General features: G+C 36.4%; 1 protein-coding gene across 1 annotated transcript; it reads right to left on the minus strand.

Annotated features, from left to right (window-relative positions):
- Positions 1–3,912: 3,912 nt before the first annotated feature.
- Positions 3,913–19,930, minus strand: LOC136818927 (cell adhesion molecule DSCAML1-like). The gene is made up of 21 exons (XM_067075170.1): positions 19,798–19,930; positions 18,082–18,164; positions 17,436–17,747; positions 15,889–16,794; positions 15,249–15,557; positions 14,710–14,880; positions 13,782–13,925; positions 13,176–13,347; positions 12,526–12,644; positions 11,981–12,313; positions 11,345–11,602; positions 10,775–11,062; positions 10,076–10,390; positions 9,756–9,848; positions 8,799–8,990; positions 7,960–8,253; positions 7,420–7,571; positions 6,680–6,812; positions 5,983–6,288; positions 5,363–5,662; positions 3,913–4,796 (listed from the first exon to the last, which is right to left on the minus strand). Exons 2-21 carry the CDS (start codon positions 18,140–18,142, stop codon positions 4,474–4,476), a joined length of 5,181 nt encoding a protein of 1,726 aa, XP_066931271.1. The 5' UTR covers positions 18,143–18,164; positions 19,798–19,930; the 3' UTR covers positions 3,913–4,473.
- Positions 19,931–21,421: the final 1,491 nt, after the last annotated feature.

Genomic DNA, 21,421 nt, shown 5'->3' on the forward strand with positions numbered 1-21,421 from the left:
TCTCAAAGTTAAAGTTCTTTTGGGCCACCAGAGATTTGCTGACTCTGGTTTCTACGTGCTCAGCGAACGTGTTGAAACCTGTTTTAGTAGAATTTATGTTTCCATTACATTTGGAGAAAAATCCTATACTTTGATAGGAGTTCAAGATGTCATCGTTTTCAGATAACATACTAAAAGCACAACATAGTTGTAAACCACATAGAAGGAAAACAAGGGTAAAATTTCGGTCATACATACTCGCGTTAAACCACGTGACAGTGTGACACAGAGTGAAAGTTTAACTTTTCAGACTTGTTTCAGTATTTTAGTGTCACTTGACTCTTTGCTGAATATTGATATTTTGTGCTCAAACTACACAACTCTCTCTACAATCTTTTTCAAGGAACGATTGAACCCTTTCCTTCCAATGTTTTGTTCCGTTCATATGCTGGTTCAAAACCTCGTGAGAACACTTAGTTCGAGAGCTGTTGGCCTTTTTATAAGGTCATAAGACTCGGAATTTTAACCATCCTCAACGTGTTCGCCGTACCCAAAACTGTCCAAAAAGTTTTGTCAGATCGAATAAGATTCTCTAAAAGCCCTAGATAGATAACAATGCTAAAATTTCGACTCTAGACCAAATTCTTCCAATGGTTTTCGTTGTGCGTGTGTCAGCGAAGAATAGTCCATTGAAATAACCTACATAATAGAGTTTCATACTGATACAGTCGGAGTAAGTCACGAATTTCAGCATTTTATACAATCATACACGATCATCATGTTACATAAGTTTATAATTCTGATCATGTTATGAAAATGGGATTTACAAAATAGAAAGGTAAAGAAGATTTAAAACTAGCCATAACTTTTTAAGCTCATGAAAATCTAAAAAAAGTTCGAACAAACATTGTATAACGGTATATGACTTTTATCATTCTTGCCACCATTAGAATGATCAGATAAAACATTGAAATTGATTTAGCTAGATTAAAAAATGAATTAAAAACAATTAAAAACAACAATTAAAAAAACACCAATTACCCCTGATTTTGAGTATAAGAAAGTAAAAAAAAAAGAAATATAAAAAAAGCTTTTGATAGAATAAAACAGAATCTGGGATAAAACTATTCTATCAACAAAGAAACATTTTTCCATCTCATTGTTTTAATGTCTGATTTTATATGGCTTTCTGTACTGTTTCTTTGTTTCGTTAATTAGATGAAAGGGGTAATACTAAAACACACAACCACCCACAACCACCCAAAACCAGCCAGAAAAAGGCACAACCAGTACCAACCTCCCAGAAAAAGGACCAACCACAACCACCCGTGCCTTTTTTTGGCTGGTTGTGGATGATTGTGCCATTTTTCCTGGGTGGTTGTGGGTGGCTGTGTCTTTTTCTGGGTGGTTGTGGGTGGTTGTGCCTTTTTTTCTGGGTGGTTGTGCCTTTTTCTGGCTGGTTGTGGGTGGTTGTGCATTTTTCTGGGTGGTTTAGGGTGGCTTTGGCTGGTTATGGGTGGCTGTGGCTGGTTGTGGATGGTTGTGTGTTTTACTATTACCCGCGATGAAAGTGTTATGAGAAATTTTACCCAACAACTTTCCCATTTTGAGCGCTTTTTAACTATCAGGTTAAGTCACGTCGGAGCGGGTAAGATTCTACTGTCTCTCTCCCGTAACAAAAGAGTAGAGCTCCGGATGATTGGAAAATAAGCTTCAGAAAGTTAGCCAGTCCTCATTCGACCTAAGTTACACGCTTTTTTATAAGAATATATTTTGTAAGAATATTCATGATGAAATTGACCAAAAAATTATGAATATGCTAAGAATATCGTCATCATAGAATTTGGCAGCTGAGCCTAGGAATGTCATTTTTAGAGTATTTTACCTGTAAATAGGCAATTATTCCCCAAAAAGCTAAGAAGTTTCACAAAAATACCGAATCATTGCTTGAAGTATGTATTGCATATGCATATTAAGGCTGGGTTTGGATCCTAACCTATGAATATCGTAAGAACATTTCAGGCTTTAAAAAGTTAAGAATATTCAAGATGCAATGGAAAAACACCATGTTCTCATGAGAAAAAACGTGTACACGATAAAAGTACCGCTGCAAGAAAGGCTTCAGACACGTACGGCTATCATTATGCAGAGGAAATGTGTATTTTACTTATATGTGGGAAAAAGAAATTTTCAAATGGTTATCTCAAGTCCAAAATTTTCGAATGAATCAGGCCCGGTGGAAGCAGGAAGACTTCTAAATTTCTTTCTTATATAATCATAAGATTACGATTTAAAATCCCATATGGTAAGTCTCGAAGGAAAAATTGTTTATATGAGAACCAGTATCACTAATACCACTTTGTTTACAAAAAGGAATTTAAAAGTTATTTAATCGTAGCCATAAATAGCTCCTGCTAGTTACATAAATGTTCAGGGCTGTCAAAATTCTTTTCAAAGTTCTGCAATTTTAGTTTTTGTTTTTCAAGAAACACCCCTGTCTCGCAACTTTTTTCCCTCAGTGGGGATGTAAATTCCTATTGAAGACATTGAAATCACAATCATGATAGAGATTATATTATTCCAAGGTTAAAAAATCAAGTGGAAATAGTTTTGGAGTGCAATTTTTAAATATCGAATTTCGACTGAAGATGAAATCAAAGTCAATTTCCAAGTGGGGCTGAAATTCCAGGGTATTTTCCCAACGGGGACGAAATTTTTGCCAAATTTTTCAGTGGGGCTACACAGGGGTGTCAAGAGCTCAGCTGTTAAAATTGTTTTTATCATGTTTTTTGTTTCAAAATGAGGTGTTTTAGATTTTAATAAATTGTTCCTTAACTTGGTTAAAATTCAGCAATTCCAGGTTCAGCATTGCTTGTTCTTAATTTTTAGAATTTTTTAAGCCTTTTGTTCTTATAAAATTGTTCTTAAATGAAAGTTTTGTAACTATAAATGCGAATTACTTTTGATAAGGTTTGAAATAAATTGCGATTTCTAGTTGAAAAGAAAATTGTGAGTCAAAATGTTGTCGATCTCTTTTGAAAAAAGATGAAAAAACGAAGAAGAAAAATCAACCCCTGGTAGGAAGAGTTATGCTATAAATTCTAAGAAGTCCTTTTTTGGAAGTCAACCAGCCGCACAAAGTCATATCTTTTTGATGATCTATTGATGGATGTGATAATGCGATGTTTAGTCTAAACATTTTAGACGCGGAAAGGGAGAGAAGGGGAGTAAGGAAAGGGGAACTGAAGAAGATTTTATTGGAATTTCATTTTTGGAAAAAAAGGCAAGAAATACACTTTTTCGACCGTAGCCTCCAATTGCCGTGAGAGCATTTTTTTGTTCGTATTACCACCCTAAAACCGGATTGGATTGAGTTTAGGGGGGTAATTAACTAAAAAAGTGACACGTGCCTGATCGCGCAACTACGGTCGAAAAGGTGTATTGATAAAATTTGAGATTCTGGCAGTTTCGTCAAGGATTTAATCAAAAGCCGCAAAATTTGGTTCTGTTTGGCTAGATTATGTGTTTCGTGAATCTATTTAACTTTTTGCCACCATGAACCTTTCCATCAATCTAGTCCAGTTGGCTTAATCATGCAATTTTCGCCGTGATGCGTGATAGAGCAAAAATTTGAGGCGTGATCGTTTTTTTTGTTTTTTTAATTTATGAGCATTGTGAACGGACCCTCGAATCGACCGGTATCTTGGATAAAGTTTACGGCAAATCACTCGGAAAATGGTGTACGAGATTTATGATTTATTTTTTATTTATTTTTTATTTATGATTTACTTTTGATTTATTTTTGAATTACAAAATTGTGTACGAGATTTATTTCAGTGATTTGCCCCTCGGAGGCAAAGGTGTGAAAAAAATGGAAAGGGGTGAATCACGTCCGATTGTACACTCGGCATAAATAAAGATTGAATTCGAAAATTTTATTGGACAATTTCTTTTTAATTAAAGAAAATAAATTATAAAAAGACTAGAAAATAGTACGAAAGAAAAAATTTATACAAAAAAATAAAAGAATCCTTTTTCTTCTAAAACAAGACAAATTAATAAATAGTTACTTTTTTGCTTAAAAAACTAAAAATACTTGTGGGTCTTTGTAAAACTGCCCACATCACCGGACCTAGGGTCCAGACTTTGTGCAGTCCATGAAATTGTAAGATTTGAAACGTCCCAAAGATAGCTCGCAATGGAATACATTTTATGTAAATGCAAAAAAATACTTTATATCAAATTTCATGTGTGCCAGAACTGTCTTTGTCAAATACAGAGTTTTACTTTGTTTTCATCAATGAGTCACCCAAATCTAAATTTACCAGGGAGCACAATTCATACAAAGGGCTCTAAGTCAATAAATTGCCATCAAGCAAGTCATTGGTCTGCGATTTATTTTAGGATTCTGGCTAGAGGCTTTGTCACTATATACATTCCACAGTAAAAAATAAAAATCGAAAGTAAATAAATGTCTGAAGAAGAACATCCCATCTAGCGTTTACGTCTATTCATTTCAACTTCGACAATATAATTATCCCGATTATTCATGCGTTCTTGGCCTGTACTGTGGAGACCTCGTTTGGTTTTCTTCATATACATCCAAATACCGGCTGAAATCAGAATTGCAATCACTATAACAGCTAACACTATACCAATGATAACACCAGTGGAAAGTGGCTCTTTAACAACGACTTCACGTTGCCCTAGACCTCCGTCCCCACCAGGGCCAATGGTACGGCGTGGCGTGGAGGATCTCTGTGTTCGTGAATCTGTATATTCTGTTGGTCTTCGTGTGGTGATGGGTGCAATTCCGTCTATAATAAGAAAATGATATTTTTCCATGTAAATGTCCTAAGTTTGAGAGCGAACAAGGCTTTTGTTTCATCATTTACGCTACTTTACTTTATTTGATGCCTTAGTAAATAACTATGATTTGCCTTGGAGATTTTACAAGATACTTCACTAATTGGTCATTTAAAGTGATAGAGATGACGCGTTCTTTAGAAAAAGTAATAAGATTCTTTTATTACATCTTAACGACCAACCAAATCAAATAAGAGCTTGTAAAAACTCCAGCTTGTCCCATGATTTCGACATTCGGCATGAGTTGGGAACAAATAAAAGGATTATACAAGCCTAAATCATAGACTTATACATAAAACCACGTGTAGTTACAAGAATTACAGCTCACAAATAATATCAGAAGACTAGGGACCAGAAGAAAAAAACTTGACATGATGCAAATATGATGTAATCTTGCAAAAACATTTTAAGCTTCAACATTGACATGAAATGAACATAAAGAAGGTACAAAATTGACAATGATTTAAGCTTCAATATTCGTATGAATAAGGAAGTCATTTTCAACTTCTGTCCTTACCTGTTTTAGTGACAATTTCAACTGGCACACCTTGCTCTCCTGTTTGTGTCAGCGCGCGAATGGAAATATAATACAAAGTACCAGGTCGTAACCCTCTTAAAGAGGTCGTTGATCCTTTCTCGTATTTTGTTTTACAAGCAAATTTAACACCATCTTGTTTAAGACAGTAGTCAAGTTTGTATGTTAATGAATTCAAATGGTGACCGCCCAGATTGTTGGGCGTTGCCCATACAAGAACGATGGTGTTTGTGGGTGAACTAGATTGTCCTTGTTTCGGGGAAACTGGAGAACTGATTTTACCTGAAATGAATATAAAGAATAAGGTACAAAACATTTTCAAAAATGAAAGAAAGGAAGATTCATCACTCTTCCCATTAGAATTAACTTAATTCACTACAAAACAATTTCCAGGAAAACTGAAACGTTAAAATCTTGTATTAGCGCTATTTTTGCTTTCCCAGACGGCACACAACGTCAAAACAACATCGATGTGACATTCATAACGTCCAAATAACGTTATTTGAACGTTTAAACAACGTTGTGTGCCAGCTGGGTTACTTCAAATGGGGCTGTAAATTGTATTCCAAATGATACTCATATAAGAATCGACAAAAACTTACCAATATTTGAGTTGAATTCTCCTTTGTGTGATTCGCCTTCTTTTCCGTCCGCTCGTAATGTCGTCAACGTGTACGTGTACGTCAAGCCCGCGCGGCGTTCCTGGAAACTGAGCGTGCGGTCGAGTGTGATCTTAGTCTCACAATCATCATCGATATCACAAAATACAATACGATATTTGATTTCATCAATGGGGTTTCCATTGAGTTCCAGAGGAATACCCCATTCGAATTTGACGGTAACTCTGTTGGCATTATTAGGATCTTCGATTCCTTCGACGTGCATGGTTCGTGGTATTCCAGGTATACCTAGAATCAAAACTCAACTGATTAGTACATTACTGGGAAAGAGGAGCAAAAGAGAAATATACCCAGTCGAAAGCCTAATAAGATTCTAAGATGACAAATTTAACCCTCAAATAATAGTGCAGAACTTAGAAATTGATGTGAAAGCTGAACCAAAAAACTGCAAATAGTCTAGGGTGAAAATCAAAATGTACCAATGCTGACAGTGTGCTTCCAGGTAGCGTGTTAGGGAAATATGGTGATAGACTCTCTAGTTTCACTAGTATATCAATCTTTCTCAATCCGGCTAATAATCGAACTATTGATTGGCGTCAAATGAGCGTAGTAAAGTTCAAATTGCAAAAGAAGAACGATAAACTCGGTATACAAACACTAAAAAGCATCAAATACGTACCTAGATTAGTCGTCTCGACAACTAACTCGTTGATTGGTCCTTGGCGATCATTGTTAACTGCAAATAATGCAATTCGATAGGTCTGGCCTTCCTTCAAGTTAAGGAAAGGAAAACTTCTCCTGTTTTTAGAAACCTAAAAGTGAAGAAAATTGATAGATTAATTCATGGCGTAGGACCCTTAGTCAGAGCAGGCTGTGTTAGTAAGTAAGTATATTCAGCTGGGTGGCTGTCGGCTATCCCCATTTCTATTTGCGCTATACTTAGGAGGTTGAATGCTGAGGTGGAGGGCCACACCTACTCTCAGTTCCTGGATCCAGTGGACTCTCACAAACTTCTTTTATTCAAATCTTTCTATAATTCGACCTAATTCCCAGTTCCCGCCAAGAGGAAATCCTTTTAAACACTCTCTATTATTCGAATCTTTCTGTAATTCGAACAAATTTGACTTCACATTCGAATTCGAATTAGGGAGAGTTAACTATAATACCTAAGCTCTTGTTTAGACGGCTCACCTTTCGCCCTGCCTATTCTAATTACAAGAGTAGGCACAAGGCAGGCACAAAGTGGGAAGTTAAATTCTTTGATTCAAAAAGGTTGAAGCATTGCACTGACGTCAAAAGAGGACTTTAGACAGCAAACTTCATGTTCACAATTATAGTAGGCAGGACGAAAAGATGGCGGTCTAAACTAGAGTTAAGTTCTCGACTACTTTTGTAAATGTAGTGTTTAAAGATGATTACCTCAGTATCTCTCGGTGCTTTCTCACCAGGGTAGTAGATTCTGAGGATGTAGCCTGAGATACGAGATATCTCAGTATCATGGGGAGTTTTCCATTCAACAATAATAGAATTCCAAGCTGCGGTGGCTTTGAAACCACTGATAGCCGGTGGAGCTGCGATAAGAAGAAGAGTGATATTTATTAACAAGTGAATTTCGAAGTTGTTATGGAAGGGATACTTGAATGTTCTGCATTATAAGAATACTTTTGACTTTGGTGTACAAAAAGCGCTGTATCGACATTATAGGATTACAACGCGCTGATTAAACGCGGTCAAATGAGTAAAGAACTTGAGAAAATATTAACTCGATTTATTCGCTAAAAAGTTCCGGAAAAATGTCAAACATTGATTAATAGATGTTCTAGCGCAACTTCACCCGTCACACGTGTATAAAAAACCCTGGTCTGGAAGCCTATCGTTGTGACTTTTAATTAACCTTTTCCTTTGTTAATAACGATTAAAAACTTAAAAATTAAAAAATGAAACTCGTCATTAACTTACTTGTCCCGTCCAAAGTTTTGACAAAATCTTTAGCAGATGGTCCTTTGATACCAATCTCATTATAAGCTGTGATTTCAATGGTATATTCTGTGACAGGTGATAGTTGATCTATCTCAATCTTTCGTCCGATTTGTTTCTTAAATGTTCGACATGTGATTGCGATACATATTTTGATGTCATATCGAAGTTTTTCTGGATGATTATTGTTAAGGTTGATCGGTGCATCCCAGGCAAGTGTGGCCCTTGTTGATCCGATATTCAGTTTTTGGATGTTGACAACTTCAGACGTAACACCTGGAAAATTGCAATGAGTCATTTTATATGAGATTTTTGAGTACAATTGTGGTCAAAACTGGTGTCCGATGACCCTCTTTCATCCACAAGTCCCCTTTTTCCCCCAAAATCAATGTTAGAGTTGAATTTTTGCATGTTCACAAGACTCGCCATCAACATTAGTATTGGGGGAGGGAGGTGGACAAGCAGTTCTGTCCAGGTATGTATCATATGTCAGACGAGAATATGGTAGTTCTACCAATAAAGTAGTAGAGTATTACAGTGGTACAAGTATAAGGAGCGATGGCGAAGTGGTCAAATGCGTCAGCGTTTTAAACTAGGGGTTCACGGTTCGAATCCCTGCTCCTTCAAATGTTCCGTTCAGTTCATAGATAGCCGAGCCGGCTAGCCTTGGACCCCGTAAAAAGAATCGAATCGAAAGACTGCTTAAAAGTCCTAGACTACAGGGCTATTCGCGTAAAATATCGAATCTATCAAACTTGAAAATTTGAAAAGTTTGGCACGAACTATAGGAGAAAAAAAGTAATCATATTCTTGATCCTTACCAATATTTGGTCTAGCTGTCGTGTTCACTAAGAAAGATATTGGGATAGAGTTGGTATCTTTGCCAATGGATGATAAAGAGAATGTATACGGAGTTAATGGTGACACATCTTCCACTGTATAAACTGTAGCTGTTCTCTCCAGGATTTCTTTCTTGACAAAGTTACCATTTTGTGTGACGACTGCTTGATAACCTGATCGAGTTAAAAATAAGGTAAAATAATTAAACTTAAAAGATCGCAACTTCCAGTTTGAAAAGAAGTAAAAAGAACCTTATTTTGAGTGAAGAGCAGGACTGATGCTTGATACCTTATCGGGGGAAAAAATGTCGGGGGAAAGTGACGAAAATTTTGAGGTGGTTACGAAATTTTTCCCCGACATTTTATCACCCTACCAAAACTTGCACCCGATTTTTTTATCCCCGACCAAAACATTTCCCCGAAATTTTATACCGCAACCAAAATTCAAATCTAATTTTTTTACACTTTTATTTAAAATTAGTGCTTTAAACATCGAGTTACAAGATCCATTTTCGAGCTAGTGAAGGAAACCATTTCTTTAGGACAGTTTAGTCGGGTGAAAGTGAAGAATTTGAAATTTTGGTCGGGGAAAAGTGACGAAAAATGTGACGAAGGTGACGAAATTTTTCTCCGACGAAAAAAAAACCCGACTAAATAAAACTCCGACATTTTTTTACCCGATAAGGTAACCTAGTTGAATTGAAAAACAAGTAAAATAATAAACTTAAAATATCTCAGTTTTTCCGAAATGCTTCAAGTTTGAAAAGGGGTTAAGAGGATTTTCTGTGACAAGGTAAAGTAATAATGAATCAAGTTCTATACTATGCAATGCTCCTGCCATTTAAACCATTAGCCAAATAGCAATTCTATTACATTGTATCGAAACCAAGAGAGACGGAACTGAATCAAAGTCAAATAATATCAAAGGATTGTCTTTACCTTTGATCAAATCACCAGCATGCTGCCATGTCATTGTGAAGAAATTCCAACTGATTGCACGAACTGCAAGCTTGATTGGACGACGTGGACCATCTAAATTATTTGAAAAAAGATGATGAAATATTAGTTCATAGAAAGAGTATAAGTAAAATAAGCAGGATAATAGCAAAATAAGGGTAATTAATTTTATAACATCAAGAAGGAACCTTAAAGTAAATTCAAATTTCCAATTTTGAAGTACACTAATGGCTTCAATTTGAGTTTCAGGATATTTAACAGATGGCTCTTTTTGCTAGAATCTATAGTTCGAGCGAATATACCTTTCAAAGTGAGTCTGATTTCATGTCTTCGGCTGCCGGCTGAATGTGGATAAGCACATGTGAAGATTCCAACATCCTCGTAACCGGCTACAAACTTAATCGTGTCAACTTTGACGCCGTCAATTGTAACGCGTTCCCGTGTCACGTCACGTTGTAACGGTTTCCCGTTGAATAACCAGACAAGATAATTCTCATCCGTGATATCGAGGGGTGGGTATGATTTCGGTGGAGCGCAACCCATTGTGATGTTATTCAATCCTGGACGGTTGACGAATTTGATGTCTTTGTTCGCGTATTGGAAGTCTCTATCCGTATCTATTCAATGAAATACAAATCATGGTCAGAGTCAGAGGTCAGTTAAACTGTACCAAAAAGAAACAAAACCCGTAGGGTGTGTGCGTCAAAAAGAAAGATATTGGAAGCTTTGTCCGTTTGAACTGACAAAAGTGAAGCTTCTTCAAAAACGGACATATAGCACCACAGGCAGCGACATGTTAATGAAAGGCCAGATACTGGGTCAAAAAAACAGTAAAGTAGTGAGCGTCGTAACAACGGTTAAACTAAGGTGAAATCATATGTAATCTGAAGCACAACTAGCTAAAATGGTGTGCTGTTTGGTATTAGGCCAACCGTACTACCTCGAGAACGTGCGAGCGTAAGCGGATTGCTTACTAATCGAAATTTAATCACGCTACTTACAGATGATCTTGATATCTAATTCACGGCTGCTTCCTTTGCCTTGGCTGTTGGTCGCAACGCATTGATATTTCCCGTCGTGCTTATCGTGATCCAAATCATTAATTTTGACTTTTCGGTTGGCAGCTGAGAATTCGAAATCATCACTGCCAGTTATATCTTTGCCATCTCTTAACCAACGAATTGTTGGGAACGGGAAACCAAAGAAATCACATTCCATTTCAAATGATTGACTTTGATAAATTTCTGGCATTTTTGCTGGTAAATCGACATTGACCTGTGGTTTGGATTCTAAAAAAGGAATGAAAAGTGAGATTTTTTAGCATGACCAAAATATTGTCTATTATTCAGTGGTCGGAGCAAAGTTTTTTGAATCAGAAATAAATAGAGTTTAAAAAAAATCAAGAGCAAGATTCTTCAAATTTTGTGCAGAATTTTTGTTGAAATTTGCAGACAGAAAAGCCTTTATTTGTACCTCGCTAGATGGAAGAACTTTGTACATTGATTATTGTAAACGTTTTATTTGTAAGCAACTATTTGCATACCTACTTAGATCGAAGTAAATTCTTTTACCTTTCATTTTGATGACAGCAGGTTTACTTTTCTGTGAAGCCACATCTACCGCTACCACTTCAAAAGTATACAAAACATCATCTGCTAAACCCTTCAACTCAATCTGTTTCTCAGTAGCACCCTCCTCTTTCACAGTCCGGCTGCCATCTTTAACGGTGACTTCGAATTGAGCAATATCTTCACGCTCGCTTTTCCATTGGAGAAGGATAGTTTTGGTTGGCGAAAATCGGTAAGTGACAATTGGTGGATCCGGGTTTCCTAAGATTCAAGAAATATGTAATATACTCTCTCGAAATCGAACCTCTAATATTCGAAAATTTCTCTAATTCGAAGAAAACTGTTGGTCCCTTGAAAATCTAATTAGAGAAAGTCAACTGGAGTTAGTTGATTAGAGAGAAGAGAGAGTCTAAGGTCATTTTGCCTCTTTATTATTTGAACTCTGCACGAGTTAAACGATTACTGTTTCTCGCTTGGCGTTCGAGTGTTGTTTGAGTGGTTTTGAAGTAAATTCATGAGAATCTCAATTTCGCACCCAAAGCCACTTGCATCACTTTTTGATGATCGTGAGCGCTATCAAAATCATAAAAACGTGAACTAAGGGGCTGGATTCTAGTTTGTGACACATCTCTTACTTACCGTAAATAACAATCTTGGAGTTTGCAATATAGAATGGTTTATTTCCAATAGCTGGGTTATAGACAACACATCCGTAGCTTTGGCCAACCAATTCGACGGCGTTCTTAATCGTCAATGAGTAATACGTGACGCCTTCTCTGACGTATTTGTCGACACGTCTAACACGGGGGTTACGTCTAAAATCTAAGAATTTGTCTGCCGTAGCATTAGACCATAACACTGTGGCGGGTGGATAACTTTTTGGCGGGATACACAAAACTCGGGCGTCGGTAAATCCGGTCTTCTTGTGTACGCCCGTGACCTCACGGTGGAATATGTAGGTGCTATCCAAAACTATGGAGAAAAGAATATGAATTGTTCCAAGAAATGATATTTCACATTGTGACATTGTGAGATCGAGCCAAGAAAATCGTTTGAATAAGGTCTCGTTTAAGCTTTATTCCTAAATATCTACATTCCTGGCTTCCGTAAGGTGCTCCAAAATGCAGGAGAACCTTAACTTAAAAAAAATTGAATTCTGCTCCCTAAGGATTCATGGAACTTACATTTAACTTTGAATTCTCCTTTGTCACTGGATGTGGTACCGTATTGTGTTGTTGCTGTACAATGGTATTTCCCACCAAAATCACGTTCAATTTTCGTCATTTCTAAACCACCGTCACCCCTGTTAAAATTAACAAAGTTTTAATGTCATTCAAGTGAAGTTGAAATTTTGGTCTGCCTATAATACTAACAAAACAGGTGACCGATTTAAAGCTTGCTAATTACATATCATATTTGCTACGTATTTCAGATGAAATACTCAGTCTTGTACGAGAGAGCACAAAGGACTAAATATCATACTCTAAAGTTTCTGTAAAATCAAATATTTTAGTTCTCTTGATCCCAAGATAGCTTCATAGAGTCTACGAGTTGAGAATTTCGATTAGGCAAGGGAGTAGGAAATAAATAGTAAGCTCAGGTGTAAGTGTAGGTTTATCATTGAATTTAATACCCCGAAGGGTCTGGAGATGAATCTTCAACTTTTCTCAAACAAGAAAAAGTGAAGCCTTAAAATTAATCCCAACCTTAAGAAGTTGCGTGCGAAAACGGCACAGGTCACTTATTTAGGATGGAAGATAAGTGGCTTTATTTCCTATCCAGGAGATTCAGATCTAGTCTCTTCGGGGCTTTGAAATCAATGGTTTCAACTTACTTGTAGTTATATCCTTGAGCGTTCTTGGAGATGAGTTGATCATCCTTATACCACAAGATCTGAAGATCACTTTTATCGGCAGAAACATCACATGGCAGTGTTTTGGTTTTGTTTTCAGTACCACTATCCTCCTCCAAAGGTCCTTTCAAAATGGATGGTGGAAGGTCCTTAGCTGAAAAAGAAGAGAAATGGAATTATCATAATTTGCGAAATGTGTTTTTGAATTAAAAAATACATTTTGTGATAAAAAGAATAATCAGAAGCTTCATGTTTTTGATGTTGTTAAAAACTATATATTCGACGTTCACTGCAAGAGGTCATCTTCAGAGAAGTTACATTTAGGCGACGAAATGAAAGAATTGACCCCGTAGAGTTTAATTACGATCGTCGGGAGTCAACCCATCAAAGTTTTCAAACTTTACTCAAACCTTGCTTAAAATTTAGCTTGTAATTTAAAGGTGTACAATACAAAGGAACTTAAATCCAACTTAGGGTTTACAAAGTAAAGAACTTCTTTAGATTCAAGGGCAGGCAGGATGGGAAATTAAAAAATGAAAGTTCTATGAAAGGTTATCCCAATAAAATGAAACGACATGTATAACATACTTAATGTGAAAGTGATGGGCGTCGACCATTCTCCTTCTTGGCCACCGAAATCAACAGCTCTCACACGTACCCAGTACTCAACGCCAATCTCCAAATTGATCAATCTGAATTCACGTTTTTCACCGTAGTGAGGTGTGATGGTGCCTGGTGAATATCAAAAGATGGGTTAGAAAAATTAAGTAATAATACCTTATCGGCCCTTTAAACGCCAGCCCTTTTAACGCCGGCCCTTATTACGCCACAAGCCCAAAAATAACGCCAATAAGGGCCGGTGTAAAAAGGGCCGATAAGGTTTCACCGTACACCGTTCAAAATTCCGACTTAGCCAAGGAGATTCCAACAATAAAGAAATATGAAGTAGATCCTCCATTACTAAAACCTTACTCCGTAATAATGCACCCGTTAAGGTAAAATCTAGTTTATAATTTGAATTTTTTTTGGCTCTAACAAATTTCAGTTCCCCATACGTATTCGAGTATTGGTCTTTTTGTAATTCCTTGGATAACAAATGAATTCTTTGATCGAGTATTTCAAACAATATAGCAGCCCAGGGTCCACTTAAAGCTTTTTTATAGACTGAATGGCGCGATTAAGTGGCCCGGTAGTATATGGTATTATGCTTTTGCCGAGGCGGACTGTTTTAGTTGTTTTTGGAAGGTAAAAACAGTATGAAGCAATGTTTTTATTTGAGAATAAGGGATTGCAAATCTGTTATTGATCTTTGTTTCTCATTTTTGATTGTATCTTTCAGCTGCAAGTAGTTTTATTGTTATTTGGATTTTTAACCTTTTCTCTCAAAATGGCGACCTCGTCAAACGCTCCTAGTCTTTTTCACTGGACTCAGCGCCTCAGCGTCATAAGAAATTATCAAAAAGCAAAGTTCAGCCAAAAGTAGACTCTAGTCTAACAATATAGAAAATAAACTAACCATTTCCAGCATCATCGCTTTCTTTATGATTGATATCATATCTGCTGATGTCTGTTCGTTCAAAGTAACCTAACTTCCTGATTCGTTCAATAGATCGTGGTGCAATCCACTTGATGGTTGAAGTTCCATGCATTAACTTTTTGATAGAAACGATTACTGATTGTGGAGGAGCTAAAAGGAAGAGGATTTCGAAAAATGTTTGATTTATTGAAACTGGAGAATATAAAATAAAAATTAAAAAGATCTAAAATCTGTAAAACAATCTGTTTCAAACAAGGCAGCAGTTTGTATATTATCATTAAAGTAATACCTCGTTGGAAAGAAAATTTTGAAAGGATCAGTTCGGTTACTAAGATGAGTAACCAGAGTGAGTGAGTGAGTGAGTGACCAACGATGAACAATTCGATTTATTTTGATATCGTTAAAAATTCAAAGGAATAGAAGAATAAAATGATTTTTTTTTCTTGACGAACATTCACTATAGGCTTTATCATTTATTTCGGGAAAATCGCAAGTATTTCAAAAAAAATTAAACTTACGTGCTAAGATCAGCCTGAATTCAACAGTAACTGCTTTTGCTTTGTTGTATGCTGTCACGTGATACAAATCTGATTGGACAATAGTTGGCGTTCGAATATCCAAAGCTTCGAATAAGTTTCCTCGTGGTCCACGGTAAAGCGTTGGTGAGAAGAGAGGATGTGTTTTAGGTAAGACACGTTTACCACCTTGACGCCATAAGATCTCGATGGGTTGAACACCATTGGGCGGTTGGGCGGATATACGGATAAAACTTTGTGTCTTGTAGAAAAAACGGGTTCGTGGCACTGCGATGAATTTGTCATCGAGCCCTGAAAATAAAAGTATTTTAGGCTTTGCACCAGAAGAGCTTTATGAACGTCAAGGACACCGAATGTAAGTTTACTATAGGGTTAAAAAACGTAAAAAAACGTTTTTTTCTTATTGATATATTCACAGACATAATTTGACCAATAGACTCACGTAAATTCAAAACCAGTCTCTTTATTACGCTAGGGTCAGACAGCTGTAGGTTGAATTATAGAGAACAAAAGTAAAGGTACTCACAAAATAGAAAATGTTTAGAGAACTCGATGTTAGATTGAGTATTTTAGCCGGTATACAGACATAAAAAAGAATAAAAAGCCCTGTAACATCACTTACATTCAACAATGAGTTTTCCCTCTTCACTTTCCACTGATCCTTTAACGTTGGTTCCTTTACATTTATATTTCCCTTCGCTTCCGTCTTCCACGCCACGTTTTACGTTCTTAAGGGTTAACGTGCCACCGTTATAAACAATATTATCGTTTGGTTTCAGCTCTTTTCCGTCTTTGAGCCAGACATAAGTAGGCGGTGGCAAGGAATCAATACGGCATGACATATCAATACTCTTAAGTTCACCAGCCCGTACTTCCCTCGGTGGACTTGTAACCAGAACAGGGGCTAATTCAGTAACTGAACGGAAATCAAACCATTCACTCCACGTCCCCTCTTGGTCTTTAATATCAGTTGGTTTCATTCGTATAGAGTATTTTTGACCAGGTTTGATTCCAAAGACTTCATACTCAAGGATCTGGTTCAACCTTGGTGATCTTGATTCTTCCATTTTTAATTTCTTGGTCGTTCCAGCCTCAGTATCAGTAAACTCAATATCATAAAATTTTAAATCATTCCTGACATAATCCCAAGCCAACAATACACTCCTGGCTCTTGATTCTTTAATTCTCAAGTTCTTAGGAGCAGGTGGGTTACTATAAAAGTCAATATTGAATTTATATACTTTAGTTCCTAGGTTAGGATGTTTGGCAACGCAGGACCAAACACCAGCATCAGCTTTTGTTGCATTTTCAATAATGATTTGTGTGTAAACACCATTTCTGATTAGTTTTCGTAGTGTGACTCTCGGGTCACTTTCATTAACTGGTAAGCCACTACTGCCATTAATATACGTGCCAACAATTTGTGGATGTGCTTCTGGTGGTAAACAGTTAGCCCATGCTAAATTTGAACCTTGGATATCGTAGAAAAAGTTATCACGTGGCGTGTATTGGAACTCATCATCGAAATCTGATAAAGAAAATTAGAAAACACAAATAATGAAAACAAGATTAAACTTAATCCAAAAACTGATTTTACCATGTATCTACAATACCGGCCAAAAGTAATGGAATTCTTCACTTTTTGGTATTAATTCACAAGTTCCCTCCTTCACAATGTTGAATTTCAGCCTAACTTGACTCAGCAACATTGTAGAGAGAGGGTAGGAGAGAGGAGCCATTAAAACAGTAGAGTAGATCGTACGAGTTCCATTTACTTTTGGCCAGAATTGTAAAGTCAGATCATAAAACTTTCATTTTTTCGAAAAAACTAATATATTTCGCTTCACAACAAAAGCATTGTCAGAAGAATTTTATTATTAAAGTCGAGCTGGTTTACTTCCAGGCGGTAAAGATGCAGCCCACTCTAATCTGATGAATGTTTTTAACAAGTTCTTTAATTTTATTGTTTTTCCTCAGTGGAAATAGAAGGTTTCCACTTAAAAGTCATTAACGAGTTTCTAAATGACCGTAGGCAGACTACAGTACTGGACCAGGAGTTGGCTTTTTTATATCATTAAAAATTCTATGAATCAGACGATATCAGATCATACCTCTCTAAAAAATGGACTCAATTAAGGTGATAGGATAGGTTAATGATAGGTTACTTACATGCTAGAATGACTTGTAGATCATAGCCCAATTCTGTAGTACCATAGTCATTTTGCACACTACAGGTGTAAACACCAGACGGATTATGTTCGGGTGGATCAATCTGTGGATCCAAGAAAATCAAATCTTGATTCTCATTGGTCACTACACGGTCTGTGAAAACAACTTCTTGTTTAGCGTCACCTATCCCTTTATACCATATTGTTTTAGCTGTCAGTTCATTAGAGTCTTTACATTTCATGGTGTAGTTTTTACCGAGGAATAAAGTGTTTGTGTTCGGTGAAAAGTCATCGAGTTGTGGAGGAAATTGACCTAAGAATTAAAAATGTAAATTTGCAATTATGGTGGGTACCTAGAAAATCCCTACCTACCCTCACTACGTTCGGGCTATTTTGAAATGTTTTCAATGAACCTCGGGGCTATTAATCCCAAATCACTCTCTAAACCATGTTATTACTAGTACAAACCACATAAGATTGGAAAGAAGATATAGACCGTCATATTGGCAACGGTTTGATAAATCAAATCAGAGTGCCAATTAAATCCAAATGATGTGGTTGTCTGTTACATAACAGGTACTGAATGTCAGAAATATTGATAATAAAACTAATAAGCTCTGAAAACGGTTAAAAATTTGAGAACTAACCTTTTATCGTTAGTATTAAGCATTGTATTAGTGTGATGTAGAAAGCTAGCCTCGAGGCCATGCTTGCGTTTTATACTTCAATCCTAAAAAATATAAAAAGATTAGTTAAAAGAGTTTTAAGTTGACAAGTGGAAAAATCTATTGAAAATTTTTACAGCTAGCTTACTTGTTAACGTTCTCTTATTCGACCGTTTCGCTATTCGATACACTCCACTATTCGATAATATTGAAAGTCACCGTCAACGAGAAATTTTCATAAATGACGCTTTACTATTCGATGAAAATCCATTTCCCCTTGAAAATCGAATTAGAGAACGTCAACTGTAGTTGGCGCACATAATCCTCGTTTATGGATGTCAAAAGAACATTGCATTGAGCCCAATGTTTCAAGACTTATATCAGACAGGTTCGCAAGCACTGACCTTTATATATCCCTAGACCAAGCTATATCTAACATCTTTGATCGGAGTTTTTATTGGAATTGGTACCCAAGAAGAGAAGAAGCCATTAAAATGTTAAAAATTAACGTCTAATGGCGCTACATCATCAAAAGTATTCGAAGTAAAGTAGATCTAGCGCTCTCGATGCATTTTCACCGCTATTGAGTAGTTCCGCCATTAGGGTACCATTTCAAAAAAAACTCTGATCAAAGATTTTTGGTCGTCCAGGATTGAGTAACTTTGAGTAACCCAGGGATATATAAAGGTCAGTGTTCGCAAGTTAGAAATACGGCAAAGGCGTCAACCTTCTCTGTAAATAAAGAACAGGTTTATCATTATCTATGACTTATGTAAAATTACTCATGTTTATTCATTTTAAAGGCAATGAATCAATATAAGTGACATAACAATGACAACTTGTTAAGAAATGCTGACTAGAAACATTCATCACGGATGTAATCTCTAGCTACATAAAAGAGAAGAATACTTAAGCAGTATAATTAAAAGATTTCAACGTAATTAGCCAATCCAACTTCCGGTAAAGATAATTATACTCTTTTCTGCATTAAGTAGAAGAAAAGCTTTTCCTGGTATTAAAGGTAGGGTAGGAAAGAGGAGCGGAGTCGAAAGAAAAATAGAAAACGGCTTTGTTTTGCAATATCAAAGGAAGAGTCGGAATACTTTCGGCCTCATATGCCATGTTTTCCTTTTTTACATGTACAGGGCTTCCGTATACACGAGTATCCGACTACAGTCATGATAAGGTTTGGCAAAAGTCAATATTCCTGAATTATCAATCAAAATGGATTCCGATACCATTGATAAAACTATGAGGAATTATATTAGCAGGGGCAAAACTATTGAGTTTAAAATTTCAGAAGAACGCTCGAGACTAGAGGATCCTTCAACCTTTCTCAAGAAAGAAAAAGTGAAGTCTTTAAGATTTGTACCGCATTAAAAATGACGGATTGAATATAGCCCTTTTTTTGCTTTCATTCGCCATAATTTTCTTGCGATGGGTTTGTAGTTTTAATCTGGCGTTAATGTGAAACCACGCGGGTTACGCGTCTTGATTGGGAAATAAGTGGCTTCGTCTCCTATTCAAGAGTTTCAAATCTAATTCCTCGGGGCTTTAAAATCGATGGATCCATAGCATCTTTCGTCGGGCACAACCGCATGTCATAAGTAATACGGTAATCTAAATTTTTCTAATGGTTTGGATCAACAAACGAAACAGGGTTCTCATAGAATAATGAATAATAAAAACACCCTTTACCTTTTTGTGTTTAGTACGATTACGACCCAGTCCTTTTGATTTTTATCTGATCTCAATGTGTGTGATGTTTTTCGTGAAAAATTTTATGATTTTTTTTGATTTTTTTTTTGTGTTGTCAACTGAGCATAAATCTACCAAAATAATAATAAATGAATCAAAATAAAAAATTCCACAATAAAAATTCCAAACTAAATAAATAAAAGCTAGCCATTCAGCAACCTATCAACAATGTAACAAACAGATAAACAAAAAATCATAAAATGACAATTGCAATCGGTTTTATAACCCTCCTTCGAAAATCATAAATTATAGAGTCAACGTGCCAATCAGATCACGACCTCTAAATAACCAACCACACATTAAATCAAAGTCAAAAAACAACAGCAAGAAAAAGTACCATATAAAATACCTCTTTAGAAAAAAATGAAAAATATAAAACCCACATTTAATTAACAATTAGGCCAATTAACTTCGTAACAGTTGTCATTAGTAAATCTATTGTTTATTCTTCCTTGAGCAGGATGCAAGAACAAATAACAAAATAGAAAAGAAAAAAAAACTTCAATAACAGGCAGTTACGTAAGCCCTCATTTTGACGATTGCTAATTTCAGTCAAACAGAGGTAATCATCATTAAAATGTTACTCTACAATTTTTCTCTCTTTCTCCATTAATCGAATTTTTTGATTGCTTGTTTTAAGTCTCGTGAGGCCTTATCTGATTGCAACATCTTTACGTTTTGCAAAAAGGTCGCCCTCAGGGTTCAGCTTGCGTCAATGACAGCATTTCAAGGGTGTGCGGCTTTTGTGACGTTTTTTCGCAAGGCCAACGTTGTTTCAACGTTCATCTAACGTTATATGGACGTTGTGAACGTCAGATAAACGTTGAAACAACGTTGTGTGCCAGCCTGGAGAAGCAGAGAAGCAGTAGCGAGTTTATTTATGTGTGTTTTTCTACGAGACGGTTAGCTTTCTGATTTTTCTAGGTCCTGATTGACAGAGGACGACGGCAAATCAGCACTAGCATCTTTACCGTCCTGGATTTTACGGGACAAAAATGCAGGCTTTTCCAAAACGATTCAGTCATTCCGCCGTCCTCAAAAGTACAAAAAAACTCGATAGTTGGAACAATCAACCGGTCGATAATAATTTTTAACAAACGCATTAACGTCATGAAACAGAACGCCCGTAGAAAATGGCCACACAATATAGGCACCGTGAGAACCACAGCGTAGCTTCCTCTGAAATCGAACCTGTGAGGACGGACCATTGGGTTTCCAACAAAAGGTATATGTTCAACCATTCCAAAGCAATATGAAGAAAGCAATACAGAGCTATGAAGGCCAAAACCTAACTTTCCAAAAGAAAAAGTTTAACAACTGAACCCAAAACTAGCAAATCAATCTAAAGAAAAAATATATACAACAAAACCAATACACATCATTGACGGAAATAGTTCAAAACAAATGCTCGAATAGTACCACTCTCCAATCCTAATGTAAAAACTGCCACTCAATACACATCCATCGACCCAATGCCACACACCTAAATAACTATTTCCATCCGACGTACACATCAAAAGACAAATCCAATACCAATATTGTAAGGGTACATAAGTAAAAAAGA

This window comes from Clytia hemisphaerica, unplaced genomic scaffold (assembly GCF_902728285.1).
Source record: "Clytia hemisphaerica strain Z4C2 unplaced genomic scaffold, Clytia hemisphaerica genome assembly, whole genome shotgun sequence".
Classification (NCBI taxonomy): Eukaryota; Metazoa; Cnidaria; class Hydrozoa; order Leptothecata; family Clytiidae; genus Clytia; species Clytia hemisphaerica.